The following is a 25,888-nucleotide window of genomic DNA, read 5'->3' on the forward strand; positions in this document are numbered from 1 at the left end:
ATGTTGTGTATCTATATATTATTTGACATGTCATTCAGCTAAACATGTTTTACTAGTCTGAGAAAGAAAACAGTATTCCGTTTAATGATCCCCTCTGTGTTATTATCATAGTTCAGGCTAATAATAAGTAAGAATAGGCCCCTTGTCTTCCAGAGCAGCAGGACTTTGAAGTTTCCTGATATCATTGAAGGCAGCATGAAGCTGAGTGGCAGACATGCTCCTCACGCCCTCTCCTCTTTCTTGCAGGGTAAAAATAATGACAAACTGTTGACATGTGATGTGACATATTGTGTTACTTAATGCGTTAATGAAAACATGCGTTTTAAGGTTGTCTTTATTTTTTAATAAAATTAAATCCAAAGCATGTACAGTGTTTTGCACACAAATGTGATGGGCAACATAAAATGCACGACAAGGAAAATGTATACAGAGTTTTACCTGATTATGTCATCAGTATAACAATCAATACAAACAATAAGATCTCAGCTTCAACTATCTACCTGCACTGCACATCTCATTTAAAATCACAAAGCATTTAAACACTTACACACAAGCAGTGCATTTATATTCTATATAGGCCAACTGAACAAAAAAAGTCTAAACTGTTGCATAAAGAATACACAAAGTAAATGGGAAAACTTCAGAAACAACTTCACACTTTTCTGAATAATCTGATACACTATGGACAAAAGGCACATTATAGTCTCACAAAATTAATTATTTTGTGCTCATCTGAAGAGCTGACATCAGCTTTCCTTAGCTTAAAGTAAGGTGAAATTACATTATTATAACATAGGCAGAACTACAATTTAACTGCATTGTTGTAATATTAAAGCCATGCTGTAATTGAGCACTAAAAGAAAATAACACTATTATATATAAATGGATCTATCTAACATCTCAGGGGAAAATATCTCTTATTTTCAAAATTCATTCATTCATTTTTCCCTGAGAGAAAATGCCACTCTGTATCTAAGTACATAAACAGCCACTTATACCTTAAAAAACATTTTTGAAATCCTAAAACCTCAAAATATTAATTAGTAATACCTGATAGGTCTCGATGATGAAATTGAATACATTTTGGTTGTCTGTTATGGTTGCAAACACAAATTTAGATGCAGAAGTCATATATTAATAAATGTCAGGTAATGCCCTTTAAAGACAAACAATAATGGAACAGTTTGAATCTGCAAAGAAGTGGCATCACTAAATAAAATGTGACTATGAACGGTATGGTGATGTTTGTGGCAGTATGGATCCATCCTACTCATCCTCCTCAAATGTCACTTTGGCGTCATCAGCGTCCAGCTGCAACACATGCAGATCAGGTTACAACAAAGAAATGTACATATGAAATGACACGAAGAGCTACATCTGAAAAATATAGATAAGCACTTACACATTTCATTTCCATGGCAGAGAAGAGCCTGCCAGTCATGAGCATGCGCAGAGGAACGGTAAGAATGAGAACAAAAGGCAGAGCCAGAGAGAAGCTGCTCATCTTCACCGCCCAAAGTACACCCAGGCACACGAGCTGGATCAGAGTGAACAGATGCATTCGCATGGTACTCACCTGTACAAATGACAAAAATAAGAGTGAGAAATGCACTAATTGACAAGCTATTTGGTAATTATTACACCATTAGACTTGGATATATAAGAAAAAGCAGGATGGGATACATAATCTAATGCAAGGAGCTGTGAACCATTGGCTGTTTTTGAAAGTACCGTTAACAGGTCTGGGAAAGTGAGTAAAAATGAAAGCAAGGTAAAAAATGATCACAAAGATATACAACAAAAGACACAAATGTGAGGCACAAAGCTACAAAGACATGCAAAAAATAGCAAATAGATTAAAAATTGTAAACAATACTAAATACTTTTTGTGCTCTGAGGAAAACTGTCTAACACAGTGAGTTAGCTTCAAAACATGAAGGTGTACGGCATGCAAATTTTTATGATTAGCTGATTAGTGTAAAATAAACTGTATTGTGCTGAATAGATACCCTGGTGGCATAGGCATCAGGGGGATGGTATTTCTTGGGAGTAATGAGCAGAAGGATCCTGTCCCACATCTGGATTCCATTTAGAGAAGTGATACCCATATAGAGGAAGATGCCAAACAAGGCTGTCATTGGAATCATCTTCAGAATAGGCTCCATGTAAATAGAAACTCCTGAAAATTGGCATGAGAGGTAAAATGGTTATTTACTCTGACTCTGAAGTGCCTGCATCATTGCTGTAGATGGCAGCACCTACCAATCATGATGGCCACAATCATGCCGCTGACCCTCTGCTCAATCACTTTCTCTATCTCTGGTTTGGGGCCCTTAGACATGACAGTGAGAGCATTGGCGTGGGTGACAGATCGCACAGTGGCAGCACTCAGCCAAGGGACTCCAAAGATAGATGCGATTCCTCCCATGGTGACCAGGATGAGAAGGTCCCAGTGGAAACCCGACCCTTTTATCATTTTCCTTTCCGCTTTGCTCACAATCAGCCTGGGATTCCCAGAGAACATTGAAAACAGAGATTTCTTAAATATTTTCTTTTTAAGTAGTTGAAATCACAAAAACTAATACTGTATTCGTTTAAAGTGTCACTCACGTAGTAATTTGGGACTCAAGGAAGATGAGGATGAAGACAAGCACTGCAGGTATACAGCTGGCACCTATCATCCAGCCGGGGAAAGGCTTCTTTTCTCCCATGGGATTGATAAACCATCCCCTCACCGTGGGGTTAGTCACTTCAATACCTTTTGGCACAACCAGTTTCTATGAGAAGATAGAGTGATGATGCTAATTAGAAAGACAGTTAAAGGTAGATTCTTTGGACTTCCATCATACATTTTGAGAACTGTTTGGATTCATAAAATTCATGCTAATGGGACAGACGTGGAGGGGGCAAGTTATCTTGCTTTCTCTCTAAGGGTTAGTTTAAAAAAGATAAGTTTAAGAATGCTAAACATGTGACATTAGAAAGGGTTTTGATTTGTCTTTGAATGTAGACACAGCTCTAACTGATCTCAAGAAAGGCACATTTCCATCTAATTTAGGGAATGTTTAAAAGCTCTGCACCTGATCACCATATAGGTGTAACTGGGTTAGAAACACTGAGCGTGTCAGATATGTATTTGGCTTGTGATTATTTGCACACAAAGACATGGATACTTTTTAAATAAATATTTTTTATATGCTCATTTCCACAACACTCACCTGAGTGTAAGCATCTTCAATGCTGATATCTACTGCAATCATGAAGAAAATAGCAATGGGGACTCCGAAATCTCCAATCAAACGACGAAGCTAGTAAGAAAGAGAGCAAAGGACACAAAAAGGTCAGATTCTCAGCATCTAAATAAAGTGTTGAGTTGGAAAACTTCTCCGTTCAAGACTTGATCTTACCCAGCCAGGAAAGAAATGGCCATTCTTAAATTGACGGAAGAAGTATGCAATGAAGAAGCAGCCAAACATCAGGCACATAGAGAGCAGGGCAGTGTTGGGGTATGCCCTTTCAATTTCAACACTCTTAACTGTTACATTTCCATCTGGATGAATCTCAACACGCTCCGTCATGACTGGGTGGAAAGGATTGTCCAGTGTATCATTCAGATATTCATAGTTCAGGATCAAAGGATGGGTTTTGAAGATCTGAAAAAGAGAAGGAATAGAATAGAATAGACCTTTGTAGTCATTGTACATGTACAACGAAATTATGAGAAAGTACAAGAAGATAAAGCAAATAAGACAGTTAGAGAAATCAAATTAAACCTTGAAGAGCTTATTGAAGGTCTCGTAGATGAAGATGAGAGAGATGAGGATGGAGAAGATTTCTTGGGTGAAGCGGGAAATGTATCGGACCAGGAAACTGCCCTCCATTGCCACGATGACAACCACGATCACTATCAGCCACATACCCACCCATATGCGGCCTACGATGTACTCAATACCCTGCATCTTGCAGAACTGTTAAAAAAGGAAAAAAGGAAAGGAAGTTTTAAAAGTAGCCTTTAAGAAACTTGAGTTTTTGAGTTCTAACATGCAACGACTTTTACATACAACGAAAAAAGCTTCCTCAAACACCAGCAATGGTCCGGAAAAGCCGATGACAAGGACTGGCTGGGCGGCAATTAAACAGAAGAAGACACCCTGGGCGGCAGTGGAGATCATAAGCTCTGACACGCCCATCATTTTTTCCGTTTTGTCAGCTGGGTGCACACAATAAGGATGAATATTAATGAAACAAAGCAAATTTCTAAAACGAGTTAAGAATGCAAAATCACACATTTCTCTCTATGTCACTCTCTTTTACCTAGAAGCCCTCCGAAGGTGATGGCTGGAGAAAGGGCAGCGAAGTAAATAAAGATGACGGCAGCAAGAACCTGAGGGTTCACAGCATCTGTGAAGTCGCTGATGTAGTGGCGGTAACGGCGCTTGATATCCTTCACCATGCCACCAAAAGGATAGCCCGTTCGGGCCAGAGGATCCTCCTTCGGCCCCGGTGGAGGTTGCAGAGCTAGAGAAACAAACAAATCAAATACATTTTATTTACTGCCAAAATCCTTCAGTTCTTCCTTATGCACGAGATTCTTTTAGTTTTTTTGTGTCCATTTTTTCTTTTTCTGTTACTGTGTACAATAAATTTAATCTAAAGGATCTATTACTCCCCAAACCTCATTGGCTCATTTTGCTGTTGTAGGTGTTGTAGATATCTCTTTTTAAACGCCAAATAGGAGCTTCTTATTTTAGTTGTATGCTGACCTTTCACCCTTTCCCCAAAGGTAAGACGGGGGTCAGTGGAACGGAGTCTGTCACTCAAGAGTTTTTTCTGGAAGTCAATCACCGGCTCCAGCATTGCCTTATCTTGGATCTGAGTGGGTGGAATCACAATGCTGCAGTCCATGAAGTCAGCGATGGCATCTGTGATCTCTTTTGAAGTCTGAGCCAAGTGAGCTTCCAGGCAGAACACCTGACATAGAGACAGATATAAGTTTTTATTCACCTGAAACCAAACAAATGAGGTGTCCTTTATTTTGATTAAACTGCGCAATTTCTACAGAGGCATGTTTCCTCTTCTTGCTCACCCAGTCGGCCAGCAGAGCACCCATGGCACGACCGCTTTCACTGTAGTTGATTCCACTGTGGCCGGGGCCCACCAACAGAAATATGAAGCGAACAGGGATAGAAGACTCCAGGACAGACTCCATCACTACAGAGTCACTCAGCCTGGCGAAGGCCACCGCTGGTTTCTGCAGGAAGTCCAGTTCACCTGTGAGAAACACGCACATTTTGATATATCTGTTCCAGAACTAGGTACAAAAACTGAAGATAAATGAATGGGAAATCAGGAAAAGTTAGGCATACCTGAGAGGACAATTGAAGCCTCTACATTGTCAGAGCTGTCTCTCTGCAGAGAGAACAAGTAAAGTAGTAAAACATGTAAACTCTGCTTCACTGACAATAAATAAATAAATACACATATAATAATCTGCATAACCTCCCCCCAAATTTGTACCTTTTTCGTGACAGAAAAGGTCTGCATCTGAATATCACCAAAGGGAGTGACCACAGGTCCCTCAGTTTGACTGGAAGGACAAATCAAATGAGCAGTCATGTTTAAGAATTTGGCATCTTGCAAAAGAAATATGTTGTATGGGTTACCTGCGTTTCCTCAGGAGAACTCTCATCAGGTCACTGTGATCACTGGAACGGATCACATCCTTGTTCAGCATTTCATCAACCATTTTCTCAACCACAGCAGACAGATTGCTGGCATTCATGTCAAGGATAATAGCACCTGGGGAAATGTAACACAGGTTTTAAAGTTTGATTTTATTCAGATATAAACAGTGATTTGTGTACACGTTAAGCTCCATACTCACCTGTACTCATGGCCTTGCGGACGTGGAGCAGGCTGGTAAAAGTGAGATAGGAGACATGAGAAGGACCCCATTTTCCTGTGGCCTGGTTAAAGTTTTCCTCGTAGCCCACCCAGCGGCCAGTCTCCTGCCAGATGTTTCCCTCGAGCTCATTCAGCTCCACATAGGCCTATGATAATTCAGTGTGATTAGTTCATTTCATTGGTGAATTTTAATAATGGATTTGAAACACTAAAAACTGTAAACTAACTTGGGCATCCCCTCTTGTTGTGGCATTGGTATTCAGGTTCAGAAACGCTGAAATAAAAAGACAGAGGTGTGATTTGTACGTAGGTATATAAAATCAAACCACAACACAGAGAAAACACAGACTTTAAGAAGACTTTACCCTCTGAATTGGTGGGAATGACGATGGGCTTCGGAGATGGCTCATCCTCTTCCACCTCCTCCCTCCCCCTTTCAAGGTCAAAGTCATCACTCTGACCTGGTATGGTCCTAGTGATAGCACCAAAGGAAAACACTATTTAAGATCAGGGATCATCATGAATTCTGCTCAAAAACACCTTCTGACATCACATCAAGTCTTACAGGCAAGTCGTAAAGACAAGCAAGCAGTTGATCTGTGATTAGATATAAATTAAAAAGAAAATTACATTGCCTTATCTGTGTTTTTAGAGAGATTAACTTTGAAGTCAGTGATTGCATTTAGCAAAGTAAATATCTTTCCTTGATTAAATCAGTCAAACCACTCACACAGTTAGTCTGTCATTAGTGTCATTCTGAAAATGGCCACAAGATGGCAGGCTTGCTCAACTAATTTGTTAGCTGCTTTGTAGCGTAACGATGATTGGCTGTGTATCTCATTGCTGACCTATAAACTTAAACTACCTCTGCTACCCGGAATTCATGATAATTAAACATTTGTCAGTGTGCGAGCTTTTGTAAGAGGCATCCAGACCTCTCTTTCCTACATGACTTAAATCAAACATAATTGTAAGCTGTGGCTATTGAGAGCGGCCCAACACGCTGTTAGGCAGGCACTATAATTGTAAGCAGCTGCCCATGTATTACACCCAGAAGGTATCTCGCAATATACAAATGTCTCTTTTTGATATTTTTCTGACCATCTGATAAGCATCATTAAGTTTATGTGCTATTCTGTTGCTAAACTGCGATCAAGTAAATGTGGATGTTTTCACTTAATGCAGCTGACTACTGCTATTGCTGTATCTGAAAACCTAAACAATTAGCCAAAAGAGCCTAAAAGCCTCATAGCCTAACTTTGTGATGGAAACTTAACAGACAAAATAGTTTGATTAGAACTTAACCTAAATACAGTCATGGAGGAAGTTGTTGGGGCAAGAGTATGCTCATTCTCATTTGAGGGCAGGGAAGGACCCACTTATCTTATCAGAGACACCACAATTTCAACATAAACATGGACTGCAGTTTTGCTTAACGACGCCAGGAGGAACTCACAGCATCACTGGAGAAGGGAAGGCTGAGCCATTGTCTTCATACGACATGTCACTGCCCTAGATATGAGCAAAGTTGTAAAAGAAGTCATTGAAACAGCTGGATGAAAATGGATCAAAAAAAGTGACATAGATTTTAGATGGATGAATGGATGGATGTAAAATCACAAAACAAACAACCTCCTCAAAAGTTAAGTTGTTTTCCATGGATGTTGGCTTATCTGTCCTCCCAGTTTTCAGATACTTTCATGCATTCCCTAAGGCAGAGGATGAATGAACATATAATTAAAAACACATGGGATAACTAATAAGAAATAACAACACCTCACTATGGACTAAGTGCAAGACAGGTGTTTTATCTGTTGGGATTTCTGGCATACTTTGATTCCCTAAATGATCACAGTAAAACCTGCTTTGATCTTTTTTAGGGAGTTTCAATGAGGAATCCATCATATATCATCCTCGTTCGTCAGCAGAGTTGCAGCTGAGGGCAGATAATCAACCAGCCGTTAAGAATATGAACTACGTTACAGCTGAAAAAAAGGCCCTACAGTCTTATCTCTGGGTTACACCCTTCAACAAGACACATCTCTTATCCTCAACAGCACTACAGTAATAATTTTCAAATTTTGGACTATTTGGTATTGAACCATAAGTTATAGAAAAATATTATAAATCTAACTGAAATTTTTTTGAGTGTAGTGTATTTCAAGTTTTCAAACAAACGAACAAGTCTTGCACTTTTGGTATAAATGGCAACCGAAAATATTTGTTGTTGGACACCTAAAAGGTAGAAAAATAAAGGTTTCACATTGCAAATCTACTCTATACCAGATTCGAATAATGCTTTTGCAATTCTTGGAACAAATGACATTAGTTAGTTTAAGTCTTAAGAAGGCGTTGTCATTTGCTGATAAAGATATTTTTCCCGGCACTGAAAATATGCAGATTATTAAACATATAGTCAGAATAAGCAGTAATATATATTTTAAACAATAATAAAAATCTAAACATTTCATGCATGTTCTATCATGCATTCAAATTAACAACAAAAAGCGGAAAATAAAGCAACAAATATAAACAACAAATTTTTTCTTTAACAAGATTACCAGAAAATTACTCAAGCAAATGAATTAATTTCACTCTAAACTTCTTACAAACATGTCAGAAACATAAAAAGCTTGACTCTATGTTCCTACTGGAGTACATTCCGATATCCATCCTGTTTGACCCCTTCCCTGTGGATCATTAATGCTAAAAAGTGTGAACCCTACAACAGGAGGTAACACCCCTACCTGTACACAGGTACTCCTACCAGGTTTCCAGCACAGGAAATAGGCCGATCACAGGCCGAGCCGTTCTGTCAGCTTCAACAAGCCCGGCGACAAAATGAGCCAGAACAAGCGAAAAGACAAATACAGCAAGAAAACTAGAGTAGCGGGAACACCCATATGAAACTACGTCGACCGTAAGAGGTGCAGTACCCTCCTGGTCCTCTGGTTGGCTGTTGGGGCAACCTGGCAAGGAATGGGTGGGGGGTGATAGAGACAAACATGGCTATCAGCCTTAGACACCTTGACATAGGGATATCCCAACCCTAATTTGGACGATCCGCCCTCTCAGCATGAACCAAGTCTGGACAGGGACAGCATGAAACAGCAAGCTGTACTTCAGCTTGTCGAAGGAGCACACATGGGCCAAAGAGGGTAAAGAAGGGGGCAATGTACAGTATCAAGAGCAGAGCATCCTACTACGTCAGTTTGTTTACGTACTGGGGATTCCCTCAAATTAGGGGTTGGGTGAGTGATGTGATGGGAACACATTAAACTCAACTTTTTTTTCGGTTACAGCCTTCAAGCTCACCTGGTTTGTCCCTCGAACATGTCATGTGGTATCAACAGGGTGAGACATCCTCAGCAGTTGCCTGGCGGTGGAGGCTGGTAGCTGGTGATAGATAAGCCACACATGGATGTGGCTAGACTGAGAAAAAGTGTAAAACAGATGAATAAAGACACAAAAACAATAAGAGCAACATAATTTTTTCAAAACATGTGATAACAGCTTGTGGAAGAGCACTGCTAATGAGAATTTACTGCAGTGCAAGTCCAAAAACAAGTGCAGTTATCAGTCAACACACAAAGTAAACTGACCGTTTTCCTGTTCACAAGTCTTCTGGGGGTAAAACCAACCATACAGGCAATCTGAAAAGCACTCCTGTTGGCATTCACTTAAAGCCACAGAACACATGATTGTCATCACTGATAAACTAAATGCATTTTTGAAGGCTTCAGTATCAGTTCTGTATTAAGATATGTGACCTGGGCCCAAGCCAGCATCCCTGCCAGCATCTGCCAACGCCAGCCCCCCTGAGCCTGCGTTCAGTGTGAGTAAAACTGATTAATCCCGTGTGTTTTCCCTGAGACAGCAAATTCCAATCATAAGGCTCTTTCCAGTTTCTTAGCAGGCCAATAATAAAGTGGTGTTTTCTCTTTCTGAGTCTGCAGATTTACAAATTAGGTGTTCTGTTTCTGAGAGGGAGAGCAATATAACTATGTGTTCTTTTTCCGCATTGAGACTGAATGCTGTAGTGTAAGAAAGACTTGTGCTATTTTGTGCTCTTCAGTCTGTACAAGCTGCGTTAGCATCTGAGGGAGACAGTCTCAGAGATTGCTTTATGAAGGGCCATCCAAGACACTGAATCCCAGCTGCCATGCCCCCAGTCATCCCATGTGTCCTGTGCGTCTTTCATTGGGTCCTGCACAGCTCAAGTCTTAACTCAAGACTGTGTGTCTGAAATTCAACAGCGTCTGAGTTCTGGACTTTGTTTATGGCCCGAACTATTAGCATTAAAGCTAGCCTTGGTGTCATTCCTGTCTCCTGTGTCCAATATTTGGGTCTGAAATTCATCCGCCCATCACACAGCCTTAAATATGACAGATCTTGGATCAAGATCACAGTCTTTAAAACTGCAAAGTTTGGCATTGACACTGTGGTTGGTGGAGAATGTGCTGTTAGCGACTAATCTTGCAGATGTTGGTGTATGATGTTATGCCGTTAGCCAGAGATTTCCAAACTTTTTGAGGTGACGGGCCTTTTGTATGACCTCTGATCAAAATAATAATGTGAATGTGTGTTTCAGAGAAATTTACCAGCTTGTGTAAAGTAAAATGAAAAAAATGAAAAATGAAAAAAATTCTGAAAACATGTATAACACATAATGTGCTTTATGTAGCTTTGTTTAAATGTTGTATTACTCACAAATATTTGTATATTAACTATCTGGCGGCCTGGTATCTGGCCGATAGTGGTGTCCATTGATATCGCTATGAAACTATGAATGAACACTTTTGGAATTAAATAGTAAATAAAAAAGTGTGAAATGATTCAAAACATGTTTTATATTTTAGAAGTAGCCATTCTTTGCTTGGAGTACTGCTTTGCACACTCTTGGCATTCTCTCGATGAGCTTCATGAGGTAGTCATTGTTTTCCGACAGTCTTGAAGGAGTTCCCTGAGATGCTGAGCACTCTTTTTCCCTTTGCCATCTCAACAGGGTTTAGGTCAGGTGACCATGGAGGCGAGACCATCTGGCGCAGCGCTCCATGACTCTCCTTCTTGGTCAAATAGCCCTTACGCAGCCTGAAGATGTGTTTGGGGTCATTGTCCTGTTGAAAAATAAATGATGGTCCAATTAAATGCAAACCGGATGGGATGGCATGTCGGCAGAGGACGCTGTGATAGCCATAATGTTTAAGTGTGTTTTCAATTTTCAATAAATCCCCAACAGTGTCACCAGCAAAACACCCCCAAATCATCACATCACCTCCTTCATGCTTCATGGTGGGAACCATGCATGTAGAGACCATCCGTTCACCTTTTCTGACAGGGCAGGTGGAACCCAAGATCTCATATTTGGATTCATAAGACCAAAGCACAGATTTCTACTGGTCTAATGTCCATTCCTTCTGTTTCTTGGCCCAAACAAATCTCTTTGCTTGTTGCTTTTCCTTAGACCATAAAGCCCTGATTCACGCAGTCTCCTCTGAACAGTTGACGTAGAGATGTGTCTGCTGCTGGAACTCTGTGAGGCATTTATCTGGGCTCTAATCTGGGTTCTTAAAGTAATGATGGACTGTCATTTCTCTTTAGTTAGCTGATTGGTTCTTGCCATAATATGAATTCTAACAGTTGTTAAATAGGCTGTCAGCTGTGTACCAACCTGACGACACAACTGATGGTCCCAACCCCATTAAGAAGGCAAGAAATTCCACAAACGAACCCTGACAAAGCCCACCTGTGAAGTGAAAACCATTTCAGGTGACTACATCACGAAGCTCATTGAAAGAAGGCCAAGGGTTTGCAGCGCTGTAAACAAAGTAAAGGGATGGTGACTTTCAGGAATATAAAATGTAAAACATGTTTAGAGTTATTTAGCAATTTTTTTCTTTGCTACGTAATTCCATATATCTTGTGTCGTATATTTGATGTCTTCAGTACATTTACAATGTAAAAATATAAGATAGTAAAAAGTAGTCAAAATAAAGAAAAACCATTAAATGAGACGATGTGTCCAAACTTTTGACTGGTAGTATACATACAAAAAAGCTATAAATAATAAACAGCCTGTACCAATAGCGGGGTCTGAAGTTCTGAGACTACCGCTGAAAATATATGTAAATTCATATATACGTGTATATATATGAATTTACAGATACATGAGGAAGTCAGGAGTGGCAGAGAAGTATGTGAGGGTTACGCAGGACATGTAAGAGGACAGAGAGATAGTGGTGAGGTGTGCAGTGGGAGTGACGGATGGGCTGGGATTAAATCAGTGATCAACTCTGAGCCCCTTGTTCTTTGGTGATGAATAGGCTGACAGAGGAGGTCCGGCAAGTCTCAGTGCACTGTGATGGTTGCAGACAACATTATGATCTGTAGTAAGAGTTGGGAGCAGGTGGAAGAGAGGCTGAAGAGTTGGAGGTATGGTCTGGAAAGAAAAGGAATGAAATTCAGTAAAAGCAAGACAGAAAATGTGTGTGAATGAGAGGGACACTGGTATCACAGTGAAGATGCAAGGAGCAGAGTTGGTGAAACTAGATGAGTCTAAATGCTTGGGGTCAACAATCGTAGACAATGTACAGTTGACAAAAGAAGAAGAGAGTTCATGCAGGGTGGAGTGGGTGGAGAAGAGTGTCGGGGTGATTTGTGAATGAAGCATAGCACCAAGAGTAAAAGGGAGAGTTTACACAATGGTAGTGAGACCTTCTATGACAAATAGTTTGGAGATGATGGAACTAATAAAAAGACAGGAGACTGAGATGGTTTAGACATGTGAAGAGGTGGGATATATTGGACAAAGGATGATGAATTTGGAGCTGCCAGGCAGGAGGGAAATGTTTATTAGAATAATCAGCTTAAACATTTGAATGAAAAGTTTATTCTGTGAATTTAAAAAAATCTTAGCATTGGTCTGCTCCCTTTGGCTTCAATGGCAGCACCATTTGAGCTGCACAGGACTCCAAGTCAGAAAGATGTGAAAATAGTAAAATGCACTCATAAAGAAATCACTGTAACATATCTAAACAGTAGAAACAGAAAAACTGTGTTTGTCATTTGTGACTGTACTTGGATGCAGTCCTTTAAGATAGACACATGTCAGTGTGCTAACAGGGGCACAGTGGCAATGCTAACATACTGAAACTACCAAGACAATCTAATTAGAACTAAAGTCAAAGTCATCTGAGGAGGCATCAAAGTCAGGGGCTCAAAATAATCATATGTCTAATAAGTGTATCTATCTGCTCTACTTTGATTTTTTAAAAATCAGACTTGTGGTGTACATTAGAGGTTTTTTTTCAAGTTTTCAAGGACTCCCCTTAAGCTGACAGTGTGAGCTCGTCAAATATGTCTTCATACCCACCAGCTAGCTAGCCAGACAGTAAACAGTAGCTGGAACATTTTTTGAAGTGACTGATTTCAGAGTTTAGAAACACTGGCAGAACTACTAGCAACAATGTGTTTGTTTTACGGGCTTAAATTGCCTTCATGCTTATATATGGAACTATGATTATGCATGATTATGATTTTATAGCTGCTCTTGGCCAGTGGGTTGTGAACTCCTGGTTGATGACCTGGCATTGAAGGAATAATAATTGTCTATGAGCGTAAATACATAAATATACTCCACAGTGAGGGAAGTGGGCCCCAGCCAAAGACACTGTGGCACTGTTATCAGCAATTGTAGAAGCTATCTGCGGTGGCCATGTTTCTACGCATACAGTATACAGACACTCCCAGGCTTTGTATAGCCTATTTGATTATGAATGTGTGTCCAAAAACACATTTTCATAAACATTTAGGGAACTTCAGGAAAATGTGACAGCAACATGAAAAACTTTCCATTTGTGGTGGCATAAAAATATGTGAAATAAAAGATTGTACAGACTTGGAGGAGAGCCTCATTATAGCAGTTTGAAAATCTATACTCAAAGCAGACTTTTAGACTTCTTAATCTGAAAATGAAAGATAAAAGAGAAAGAAAAAAGAGAAGGGGAACGTTTGCTGAAACACATCACAAAATGTTGAAAAACCTGTTTGCAGTTATGTGTGAGTGAGCTGTCTTACAACATATTTATGTGTACAGTAAATATGAAAAATATTCATCTAGCGTGCCATCTGGTTTTTGTAGTCACGTAATTGGTTAAATGGTGTCACCTGAGTCAAGACATCTGACTAAAGTATATGGAAGGTGACACTTAAATACTCTTTAGAGGCACTGCACATTTTCAGTGCCCTTATTGGAGCACTAAGGCAGCAGAGATGAGCTCTATCAGGATTACAACAAGCAGGCTGATGGGAGTTATCATTGCAGGCCAGAGCCAAACACCAAAGACACACCTAGACAAACTATGCAACACTTGATTACACAGAATACCATTTCTTATTAAAAAGCAGTAAAATATTTCAATGCATTTCTTTTCAAAATAAAAGCCTAATCACATTTATGATTCAATTCATAATTACATTAGTGACCTTTTAATATTTGCCTTCTAAAGTTTGCTAAATCTACCAATCCACAAATAATGAGGCCCAACATTAACTTTCAGCACATTTGTTAAGACTGTGTGGGTCTTCATAAGCTTATGAATGGACAGTGTCCTCAGTGCATACATACAACCTGAAAATGCATTCAGAGCCTTGGTTAATAGTATCGCCTTTTTATGTATAAAAACATAGTTTATAGCTAAAAAACAAAACAAAACCTCGAAGGTTGCGAGACTTTTTCAGACAAGCAATTTCCTTATTTGAATTCTTTCCGCATTTGACTTCAGCGTGACACTCTTTGACAGAGGGTATGCTGGAGGCAAAATACTTGTGATGGTAGTCTTTGTTGAGTTTGGCGCCCCTTAGTGCAAAAAGTATGGCAAACAACTTTAGAACCAAGTTTTATTTATTTTTTGTCTCTAGCCCTGCTTCAGTATCTTTATGCCACATTTCTGTGTTAAATGTTGTGCCAAGAAACCCACCAATGGCAGGTTCCATCTGATCTGTTCGTTCGTGTTAAATAAGTAATTATTTCATTTTCCTATGGAGGTGAGAGAAAATAAAAAAAACCCACAAAACAATTAGCATGCATAACAATAGGAAGTAGAAACCTAGAGAACGGGGTCAGTATTTATGTGAGGTACCCTTAACAAGTATGGCCCTACACCCATTTGTGTCAGAGGACAGAGACAAAACAGGAAAAGCCTGCTCAACTTGGCTGTAAAATAGTTGGCAGTTTGTGTGCGATCCTCCCTAGAGGTTGACAGCCTCGGCCCACAGAGGAAAAGCTGTTTTGCATGCAATGAAAAACACCTGGTTACCAGTTCCAAGAACCAAATACGTGTGAGGACAACAATCACATGCAAGCATTTTAAGAAACCTATTAAAGATAATAAGACACCTTTAATTGTGAAAAAGTGACACACGCAGTACTTAAAGAACAATTGCCTTTATTTCTTGCTCCAGTTTTAATATCAGAAAACAATGCAAAAGGATTTATGGAATATGAGCTAGCATCTAGTATGTGAGCTTCATAGACCAGCTGGTGACGGCCCTTAGAAACACACATTTCATGCGAAAGTACTTTACCGAAACAAATTAGAGCAGAAACTTGGCTAAGCTCAAGTGCTGCAGACGATAGCATCATTACGTCCAATTGTTTTAATGTTGTACTCCTTTCAAATTTGATATGGATTAAAAAAAAAAGAAAAAAAAAAGTCAAGATTCCCTTTGCATCCACCAAGCCACAAATATGACAATGCAAATCTATTCAAAACCAGCAGAGTGAATTACTACTTTATGAAAATGATGAAATATCATAAAAATGCTTTAGTGACAAATTATTATGCATAGTGTGGTGCAAAGATAATGTATTTCCATTTGTATTGTTCCAACAAAAAAACCAAACAAACCTACAGTGAGAAACAAAACACAACTAGTCGGGTAGAAAATGACAGGCAATAGGACAAAAAGGTGAATTCCCTCCATATCATCTGCAACATCATCTCCCTGTCTTTGCTCCTATGATGAGGGAACTCCAGGGACAGATACATCATACCATAACCTTTAATAGTTGAAGCAACGGTAATCATTAATACCCCGGAGGACCACTATGGGAACAGAGAGAGGAGCCATGAGGCAGAGCAGAGTTTGGTTTACTGCTAGTGCTTCTCTTCTAGGTGTGTAAACCACAGCTGCACGGTTGTGTAGCAGTAGGGAGGTTTACATGATGACGCATGGAGCGCGGCTTTTGGTGATCTTCTGCAAAGGTTTGCCATCATAAGCATTTTGAATCGCGTTCATGACCTGTGCCAAGAAATACACAGTATAAGTGTACAATGACAATAAAGGGCTATTCTTTTCTAATTGACATATGATAGGCAAATTGTATGCACAGTACTTACGTCATCCTCATAAGGGAATCCACCAGTTTCAACCTTGGAGAAGACCAGCTGCCCATTGATTTCAATCTCAAAGCTACCTATAATACCAAGGGCAGCAGAAATAGGACGTGAGAATGGCGCTTTGATAATCTAAGCTCACAATAAAGGGAGGGGCGGAATTTAAGGCTGGGGCTATGAACTCGTGGTTTGTCTCATCTGATATGAAACAAACCATGAGTTCCAGCTCCAGCTTTATCTGCAGCGATCAACGATGACTTACCGGTTCTTCCCACGAAACCTGTCACGTCCGCATCGCTAAACTCACCCTTGACAACACGGGCGAGCTCACGATAGCGGGGCTCGTAACCTCATCCACCACTAAATTAAATAAAAACACAGGTGCGTAAGAAAATCATACAAGCAAAAGCAGAATCAGCGCTCCTTACTCTTGGCTCAGGCTGCTGCCTGCGCAGGCACCTAGCTTAGCTATGAGCTAGCCAAAAGTGAAACTGTGTTTAAACTGACAACAGACAAAAAGTTAACTGAAAATATAAAGAAAGTACGTAATATGAAAAAAAATACCAATATTCCACTCTGACTTTGACCCCCATCGTCGCTGATCCTCTAATGACCACAGAGCTCCGAACGTCTGCTTTGGTAACCACCGATTGTGTAAAACCAAACCGGAAGAGGGGCGGAGCTTATTTACCCCACAAACCAAGAAAAACCTGATCTGTCGAGAGAAGTCCGAGCACAGAGCTACACAATACATTTCTTTCTTTAAAAAGAAATAAATGTTAAATTAATTTTTAAAAACATTAAACTTTAACTAATTAGGTTATTTTGAATGGCTTAACCGGAAGTACTGCATGTAAATATCATTGTTAAAGTGCAGAAAAAAAGAAAATAAAAAAAGTGCAACGTTAGTGTTACACATTAATTATTTGAAAGCTAATTAGAGTTTTAGCTATTGTTTCATGGTTTGGCGGCACATTTTATTTGATTTTATTCGCTCATCAGGCGAATAAAAGAATAAATAGAAGCAGGAAACAGGAAAACCTAAAATTTGCAGTTAATTTGAATAAAGGCATTTAGTTACATGGCGACACTACAGGATCCCAAAAATTGAGTGTGATTATGGTGTTAGTTTTTTATTTTATTTTTAAAATGTAATGTCCCGTGATTGCAAAATTACTTATTAAATGTTTTAACCCCCAAACCTCTCTGAGTATTATGAAAAAAATACAGTTTTTGTTTGTGTGGAGTAAATGATAAATGGTTATTAGTGTTTATGGCAGGCGTGTCTCATTGCTGACTGCAGATGACCTTCAGACTCTACACACTACCATGACTCCTTCAGTGTCTGCATTTTTCACACAAAGGCTGGAAACATGGAGTAGACGTGAGAAAATGATGATTGTTTTATACATTACAGGCTTATAGACAGCACAGATTTGGAGATGGCAACTAGCAATCTGTCAACATGTAAGTGTTAATATATGATTCTCCTTATTCACCACAAAACGTACACAATTATGTCTGAAACCCAAAGACTTTGTATTATTAGTGTCATGAAATGATTTCATAATGTTTCATTAACAAAGAAATTGGTCACAATGGATTGATTAGTGATGTTTCCACATTGTTTTGTTCATTTTTGTTCACTATAGTTTCATTGATAAGTAGCATGGAGTTTAATGCTGTTATGTAATACAGTGTTGAAATGTTTCTATTAATCCATGATGAAAAAAACCATAGTCAGCCATAAGGTATATAAGCTTTAATAAATCTTTCATGCTTCATATTTACTCATTTTTATACTTGCCTCATGTTCTATTAGCTGTTTCATTTATCCTTGGTTAATTTCTTTCTTCTTTGTTTAGAAGAAGTATCTTTAAAGCGTCTTTTAGTGCAATGCTGAATCAGGGGAAACTGCACCCATCTGTGATTCAAAGTGGCCGCACCCATAATAAAGCATTGCTTTAAGGCCCTATCACAGAGAAAATGGATGCGTGATATCACAATTTACTCCCGCACAGTTATCAAGAAGGGGCTAATTAGTTGTAGAGTGTGAAATGATTTATCTTTATCAGGGTGAAAACATGTTTTGGGATCTGATATAAACAAAAATACTTTTAAATTAGTCTGCCTTGTTCTTGTTGTTTGAGATACATGCATTTCTGATTTCAGTCTTTTTGATATTTTATGTCATGGATGGGAATTCATCAACAAGTAAAAAAAGAAGATTTTGGGATTAGCTTTTCATTCTTGCCTCTTTTCCTTAATGTGTATTTCTATTTTTCTTCTTTAGTGGATGGTTGGTGTACATCACAGTTAAAGATTGTCCTTCTTGGTGGCAGAGACTCTGGAAAGAATGCTGTAGGAAACTTAATCCTGGGTAAAGAAGAGTTTGGCACAGAAGAGAGGACTTTATGCTCCAGGAGGATTGGGAAAGTGTCCGAACTGCGGGTCACAGTTGTGAACACTCCTGGCTGGTGGTGTGACTCCAGTGCTCAGAACACACCTAAGCTGGTGAAGAGGGAGATCATAACCAGCGTTGCTCTCTGCTCGCCAGGCCCACATGTGTTCCTTATAATAATTAAGGCAACCTCTGTCTTGTCAGAAAAGCGTCGGAAGGCTTTGGAGGAACACGTGGCCCTGCTGGGTGACGCGGTGTGGAGTCACTGCATGGTTGTCTTCACCTGTGCTGAGAAGTACAAAGACACAAATTCAGAAGAGTATGTAGAAAGTGGGGGAAAGGCCCTCTGCTGGCTCAGTGAAAAGTGCAGCCAGAGGTGTCACAGTGTTGTCCCGAGTGATAACTCTCAACGCACAGTGCTGCTGGAAAAGATACAGAAACTTGTCACAGAAAATGGAAACAGTGTGTTTGAAATGGAGGCAAAAATTTTATGGGTGAATGAAGAGGAAAAGAGAGAGATGGAGGAGAGGACTCGGCTGAGGTTAAAGAAAATGAAAAAACACAGATCTCTGATACAAAGTGAGTTGATGTGTATGTACGTATGTATGTGTGAAAGTTATTAACACATTTGTTGAAATCTTAAAAGATGAAAAACAGAAAGTAAGAATAATCTTCAGTGAAAGAGGAAGTAATGAAAAGACAAAGTACTAACACAGAGACAAAAAGACCCATTAAACAAGATGACAGTGAAAAGGGAAGACAGGAGAGAAAAGTAATTAATACTGAAACCAGATAATAAGGGAAACATTGCAGGTGTAGCAGAAGGGATAACAATGAAGTCAAAGTGGGAACTAAATTCTGAGACTAAAAGTCATCATGTAACAGAACATTAGGTAATGACAAAGAATAATAAAACAGAAGTGCAAAAAAAATAATCTTTAAACACTAGAGTAAAAATAAAGACCAAACAGAAAAACAAAATTAAATATATTAAACAAGAATACAAAACTCAAAAACACAAAAGCTAGACCCTGACAGTAACATGCAATCCAGTTTACTGAAACTGTGTGTTTTGGAAAACCCTTCGGGCAGTTTTTGCCCTGACGCAACTGGCAGATGTCATGTAACCATTTTGCAAAACTCAAAACCACAAGAAGCAGAAGTTTCAAAAAAACAAAAAAACAAAACCTCACCATGCACAGATGTCATTTCTCCAACTGAACAACTCCAAATTACCTCTATTTGTTTGTTAAATTGTGATACAACCTATATAACCCTCAAAATCTCATTCTCAACAAAACTGTTTGCCTGTGCTTAAAATCACACAACCAGCTAAAATCATAAGTGCTGAGGACTGATTACACACTAAAAAAACAGAACACAGTGTTCACTACCCGTAACCGAGGTCTTTCCAAATTCGTGTGCTGTCTTGCGCTTGTACAAAAGTTACAACACACGAAATAAAAATTTCCCTACGGCAAATTTAGAATCATGAGTTAACTTTGCAGCATATTTTTTGTCTGTGGGAGGAAGCCATGATGACTGTGCAAGCTCCACACAGAAAGGCTCCAGCTGACCACCTGAAACCTATAACCCTGCTGTTCATTACTAACCATAGTTGGCATCAACCCTTAACTTCCCTTTTCTGGACTCACACTCAACTGTTAAGCTGTATTAGTAGCAAGTGTGAACATTTATTTTAGTGCTAGTTGTGTTTCTCTTCTGCCTCACATTATGCATTGTGCATCACGAGTGAATCCCTTTGCCCAGTGTGTCATAGTGAGCTATTAGTGTACACAGAATTTGTAAGTGTTTTAGTAATTAGGAAAAAAACTGTAATAGTACCAGTAATCTTCCAAAACAGCTGAGAGCTTTAAGAAAGAGGTCCTTTATATATTCTGTGATGAAACTAGAAAGTTCAGAAAGCTCAATCCATAGCCGCTTACAGCAGAAAACAGTGTTGGCTACAAAGTATATGTCCAAGAAACTTCCACTTACTTTGACTGCTTCTTTGCTGACCATCGCCACCCCAAATGTCATCTGGAACATACACTTAAAATTGTGTCTGTGTAGGTGTGTTTATTGTGTCAATATAAACACAATCTACTTAACCAACCCTTGTTCTTCTTTACTTCTCTCAGATAAGTCAAAGGGAGTTACTAACATCAGGATTGTGCTCCTTGGAGCTAAGGGTTCTGGGAAGACTTCAGCACTCAACACTATCCTGGCAAGAGAGAACAACCCTAAACCCATTAGGACAGTCTGTTGCCAGGCTGGACAAGAAATGGTGCTTGGGAGACTGGTAACTGTGGTGGACACACCAGGGTGGTGGATGAACTACTTCTGTGATGAGAGCTCCAACTTTGATCGGGGGGAATTGGCGCTGAGTTCTTATTTTTGTCCTCCGGGACCTCACGTATTTCTGCTGGTGATCCGTGTGGACAGAGCATTCACAGAGACCTGCAGAAGAGCAGCACAGGAGCATCTAGATATGATCGGTGAACACATCTGGAGTCACGTTATCCTGCTGTTTAGTTTTGGGGACTGGCTCGGAGACACGCCTATTGAGCAGTACATTGAGAGTGAGGGAGAAGCTCTGCGGTGGATTGTTGAAAGATGTGACAACAAGTATCATGTTCTGAACAGTAAAATGAAAGATAAGGAATTTCAAGTCAGGGAGTTGATTGCAAAGATTGAGAAAATCATCACTAGCAGTGACAACGGCTGCTATTATAAACTAGAGAGGAAAGTGTTGGAGCAGCTGGAGGGGACGATGCGAAGAGAGAAAGAGAGAGCCAGAGAAAGGCTAATGAAGAAGAAGAAACAAAGGCAGATGGCAAGAGCTCAGCTGGGTGAGTTGGATAATTAACAAAGTCAACAAGATCTTGTTTTACTCATTTTAACAATATTTAATTTAGCAGCATGGTGGCTTTCTGTTTAGATTTTTAGAAATAAATAAATATATAACACTTCTGTTTGCCAGAGAACCTCGAACCTTTGACAGAGCTGAGAGTCGTGCTCATTGGTGGCCCAAAAATAGGCAAAAGCTCCTGTGGAAACACCATCCTCAGCAGAGACTGCTTTGACACGGCTGCTCAAAGTACTTCCTGCACCGAAAGGAAGGGAAATATCTGTGGCAAGATGGTGGTGGTAGTAGACACACCAGGCTGCCTCTCTGTGACATCGGACTTCTTGAAGGCATCCTGTGCTATACTTCTGGTTGTCAATCTTAGCTCGTCGTTCAAAGATACCTGGAGGAAAACCTTGCAAAAAGACCTGGAGGCAGGTGGAGATCAGTTATGGAGCAGATGTATGGTCCTGTTCAGCTATGGTGACATGCTGGGTGACACAAGCATCGAGCAGCACATTGAAAGCGAAGGAGAGCCACTGCAATGGCTTGTTGAGAAGTGTGGGAACAGATATCATGTTTTAGACAATAAGAACTGGGGAGATGGAGCTCAGGTTAAAGAGCTAATTGATGTGATGGAAGAGATGCTGGTTGATGAGAGGCAGGCTCTTCTTCACAGAGGTGATCACATGTGGAAAAGTTTTGCTTCAGCTCAAGAGCAGCAGATAGGCACAGAGCCACTGTGCAAAAGGGGACCAGAGGATTTCATGCGCAGCAGACCTGAGCAGTCCAATAACTGTGAGTAAACCTAATGAAACTATTTCTTTTATATGTCTTTTGAATTTGCCAATGGGTTTAAAGACTATTAACAAAATGAAAATTAGACAGCATTATGAGCTAATTTAAATAGGGAAAGTAAAAAAAATGCACATAATAAACATCACAGAGGAAAACACAAAGAAAGACTCATTTAGTATGTGGTCTATGTGTTTTATACTGTTAATAAATAATAGTCTTAATTAGGGATGGGTATCGTTTAGGTTTTATCCGATACCGGTGCCAAATCAGTACTTTTGAAACGGTGCCGGTGCTCAAACGGTGTTCAAACCGGTGCTTAAAGAATGGAGAACACAAAATTGGTCCAAAAACCTCTCATGTTCAGCTGTTTTTTGTAAAAATATAACAATGTTAGCCTTTTCTGCAGCTATGGGGCATATATGGTATCACTCTTGGCTGGAAGCAGTGCTTAAACAATGGAAAAAACACAAACTTTGTCCTAAACCTCTCATGTTTAACTGTTTTCCACTTTTTCTTTGGTCATTTTAGCCTTTTTGGCCAGGGTGAAGGGAGTATCTGCCATCAAACAAGAAGACAGCCGCATGTAGCTATGATGATGTTAGCTAGTTCACCTTACATGCATTAATGTAATAACGTGGTTAGCCTACTCAACGTAAATTAGCTACTCACGCAGAGAAGAACGGCTGCTGCCACCATCATCCGTCATCATTTCTGCTACACTGGCAGGGCTAGGGGCCAGGACTCTCCTCTTCGTGTTTTTGGGGGATGTTGCATAACAGGCAACCCACCCGCAGTAGATGTGCTCGGTGTGAGGTCTCGCAGCAAGCTATCAAATACGGCGCATTTCTGGGCTTTAAAAAAACCCCGCTATGCGTCGCCAGGTGTTTCATCGGATTTGAGGTGTTACTGTGATACTGTCAAAGGAGGTATCAGCTTAAAGCACTTGTTGCAGGCTGCTGAGTTTGCATAGTTTGCAGTGAAGTACAGCCAGACTTTTGACCGCTTCGCCTTGGACATTTTTAATCTGTAGCTCTGCTCTAACAGAACGTACGTACCTGGCCCCGCCTACTATCCTCGGAAACGTAAAATGATTGGCTAGAATCTAAAGTGTATCACAGCTCAGGAAAAAAAAGCACCGAAATAAAGCACCGAAATGTGCGCTGCTTTTCGGTCTGGTTACTACCGTTTATGTCAGAACCGGTGCCATCAAGGCACCGGACACCGGTACCCATCCCTAGTCTTAATAGTGAAGACTTTTTGTTGCTCACAGGAAATCACATCAAGTGTCATTATTTCCTTCACAGTGCCTGAATCTCTCCCCTATCGATCACCAAAGCTCTCAGAAGATTGTTCTCAGTTAGTAGCGTTACCAGCAGGAAGAACCACAGAGTTGGCTGGATGCATCATTGTGGACCAATATCACTTCATGTCCTATATATTCTCTCCGCTTTCTGGCAAACAAGTACTGAGGTTGCCAAAAGTGACTCAGCATGTCCCATCTCCTGCTCCTCACAACCACCTGAGAGTGAACAGGGAGGGTCACATGGATCCCATCCCACGCAGACTTGAAACAACGCATCTGGTTTCATCTCAGACACAGAACGAGGCATGTGTAGAACAAGATTTGATCAGTGTGCAATCACTCTGCCATCCTGCACTGATAGAGCGGACTCTTAGGAGGGTCTCTGAGTCTGGAGGCCTGCAGACATTCATTGATCAGTGGGGCAACAGCAGCCTGGAGGAACTGGAAGCCTTCGTTGACTTGCACTTTGAGATTGTGTGGGAAGAAGCCATGAGATCATGTCAGCCGCCTGAACCGAGCCACGCCGTGCCCGAGCAGGATAATGCTGTTGGGGAAGCTGGAGAGGAAGTGTTTACATCCATTCACAGGAAACTTTCAAAGCTGGAGCTGCTTGAGGAGATAAAGAGGGATCTGGCAGAACAGAGAAAGCGCGTGGAGCAAATCTGGAGGATCATACAGCAACTTGCATACGAAATCAAACAGGGCCGTAATAATACACGCTAATAAAGGAGTCTCAGTAATAACAGAAACAAAGATCAATAATAAAAGCAGAGAATGGAAGAGAGAAATTGGTATTTTATCGAGTGAAATAAAAATTCAGAAGCAGTTTTTGGGAGGTTTATGTAAATAACAAGAAAAACTAAAGCAGATTTTATGGTTTTTATCCACAAGATGGCGCTATTGTATAAGGGAAGGTTGGGTAAACCATGTTCCTCTCACTCATTTAACTTTTTTTCATGGAAAATATTAGAAATGGATTATACAAATAGTTTCTGTCATCATTCATTAAATCTGATGTAACACACTGATGACTACACCTCCAGAAAAAAAGATCAAAGGTTAAAAATTGTTAGAAAAACATTTAAAACTGTCATAAAATCAAGGAAAAATGAAGATGCTGTTTCTTAAGTATACCTTTACCTATGGCATACTTAAAACAATATTCCAACTTCTATATAATAAAGTGACAGTGTTTAGATTGTAGATTTACAACAGGCATCTTTAAAAATGTGTCTAGTAGACAATGCCACAAGTGAGCGCATTTTAAATAAATAATTATGAAAATTCTTGTTTAAATATGGAAAAAGACAGTTGAAGATCTTGATAATCACAACCTAATGTTGTCCAAATATCTTTCTCTTTTTATTATAATACTATAAGAGCACAACTTAGGGAGGAATCTCTGTAGCGTTGTAGATGAAAGCAGAGAAGATTGTACGTCTAAATAAAGAATATAGCTTCTTGCAGAATCGTTAAAGCCTTCAAAGATTTAGATTTGCTGTGTTTGCTTATGCAGGTGTCTCCACGTCTACTTCACCCAGTTTTTATTCAAACACTCCAAAATCCAAGAATCTGACAATGGTTAACAAACAGGAAGTCAATCCTGCTTACTTTCTTTGCAGAGAAAATAGAGAAATTGCAAAGCTTACATTTAAAGTCTTTCCGCCCTCCAGTGTTTATCAAGGGCTTTCAAGTGAGTCACACACAGACAGAATGCAGAGGCTGATAGGGCTCTGGCAAAGTAATGCTGTGAAAGTCCACTGCTTTCAAGGCTAACTCTCAGATCTTTCCAAATATACATGTATGCCAACACCAGGAGGCGGGTAGCAATTTTTGATGTAGGTAAAAATTACTGATGTGTATTCTGAACCTAGATGCAAACATGAAACAAATACATCTGACATCTGAGGCCTCAAAAGTCTGGTGTGGTCATTCTTCCCAAGCAACATCACTGTGTTTCTCTTTATTAAACATGCATTATTCAACTTTGGAAATAGGTGTCTCCACATGGTAGTGAGAGATAAGACACCTGCTGCCTTCATGGCATGGTAATGCTTTATACTTATTGCCTTATTACAATGTTACTAGTGCGCAGAAAGCTATGTGATGCCAGGGCACGGATTCATGGATTTAGATGAGACATGGGATACAAATTTAAACCCCTACCTGTGGTCTCTTTGTGTGAACCTATTGTAAAAAGGATAAAAAACAAGTGATGAAAAATCAGTAAGGACAAA

At 39.8% G+C, this 25,888-nt stretch overlaps 3 protein-coding genes across 3 annotated transcripts; 1 reads left to right on the forward strand and 2 right to left on the reverse strand.

The window, feature by feature from the left end:
- Positions 1-316: 316 nt before the first annotated feature.
- On the reverse strand, positions 317-8,837 carry slc4a1a (solute carrier family 4 member 1a (Diego blood group)). Its single transcript, XM_085454852.1, has 21 exons — positions 8,652-8,837; positions 7,537-7,613; positions 7,361-7,416; positions 6,270-6,376; positions 6,132-6,178; positions 5,885-6,050; positions 5,664-5,799; positions 5,518-5,587; positions 5,367-5,409; positions 5,087-5,271; positions 4,764-4,971; positions 4,315-4,518; positions 4,062-4,210; positions 3,774-3,968; positions 3,408-3,653; positions 3,219-3,308; positions 2,611-2,777; positions 2,263-2,504; positions 2,010-2,179; positions 1,403-1,576; positions 317-1,311 (listed from the first exon to the last, which is right to left on the reverse strand). The coding sequence occupies exons 2-21, from the start codon at positions 7,561-7,563 to the stop codon at positions 1,267-1,269; spliced, it is 2,727 nt and encodes a 908-aa protein (XP_085310978.1). The 5' UTR covers positions 7,564-7,613; positions 8,652-8,837; the 3' UTR covers positions 317-1,266.
- A 6,496-nt stretch (positions 8,838-15,333) lies between these two features.
- Positions 15,334-16,981, reverse strand: LOC146711826 (migration and invasion enhancer 1-like). Its single transcript, XM_085454856.1, has 4 exons — positions 16,866-16,981; positions 16,564-16,661; positions 16,305-16,381; positions 15,334-16,206 (listed from the first exon to the last, which is right to left on the reverse strand). Exons 1-4 carry the CDS (start codon positions 16,892-16,894, stop codon positions 16,123-16,125), a joined length of 288 nt encoding a protein of 95 aa, XP_085310982.1. The 5' UTR covers positions 16,895-16,981; the 3' UTR covers positions 15,334-16,122.
- A 762-nt stretch (positions 16,982-17,743) lies between these two features.
- On the forward strand, positions 17,744-25,611 carry LOC146711827 (GTPase IMAP family member 8-like). Its single transcript, XM_085452972.1, has 5 exons — positions 17,744-17,768; positions 18,595-19,281; positions 20,844-21,554; positions 21,686-22,348; positions 23,653-25,611. The coding sequence occupies exons 1-5, from the start codon at positions 17,744-17,746 to the stop codon at positions 24,372-24,374; spliced, it is 2,808 nt and encodes a 935-aa protein (XP_085309098.1). The 3' UTR covers positions 24,375-25,611.
- Positions 25,612-25,888: the final 277 nt, after the last annotated feature.

Source organism: Copadichromis virginalis, linkage group LG4 (assembly GCF_057382275.1).
Source record: "Copadichromis virginalis isolate Kocher_CV1m ecotype Utaka linkage group LG4, C_Virginalis_male_GT1.1, whole genome shotgun sequence".
NCBI classification, from domain to species: domain Eukaryota; kingdom Metazoa; phylum Chordata; class Actinopteri; order Cichliformes; family Cichlidae; genus Copadichromis; species Copadichromis virginalis.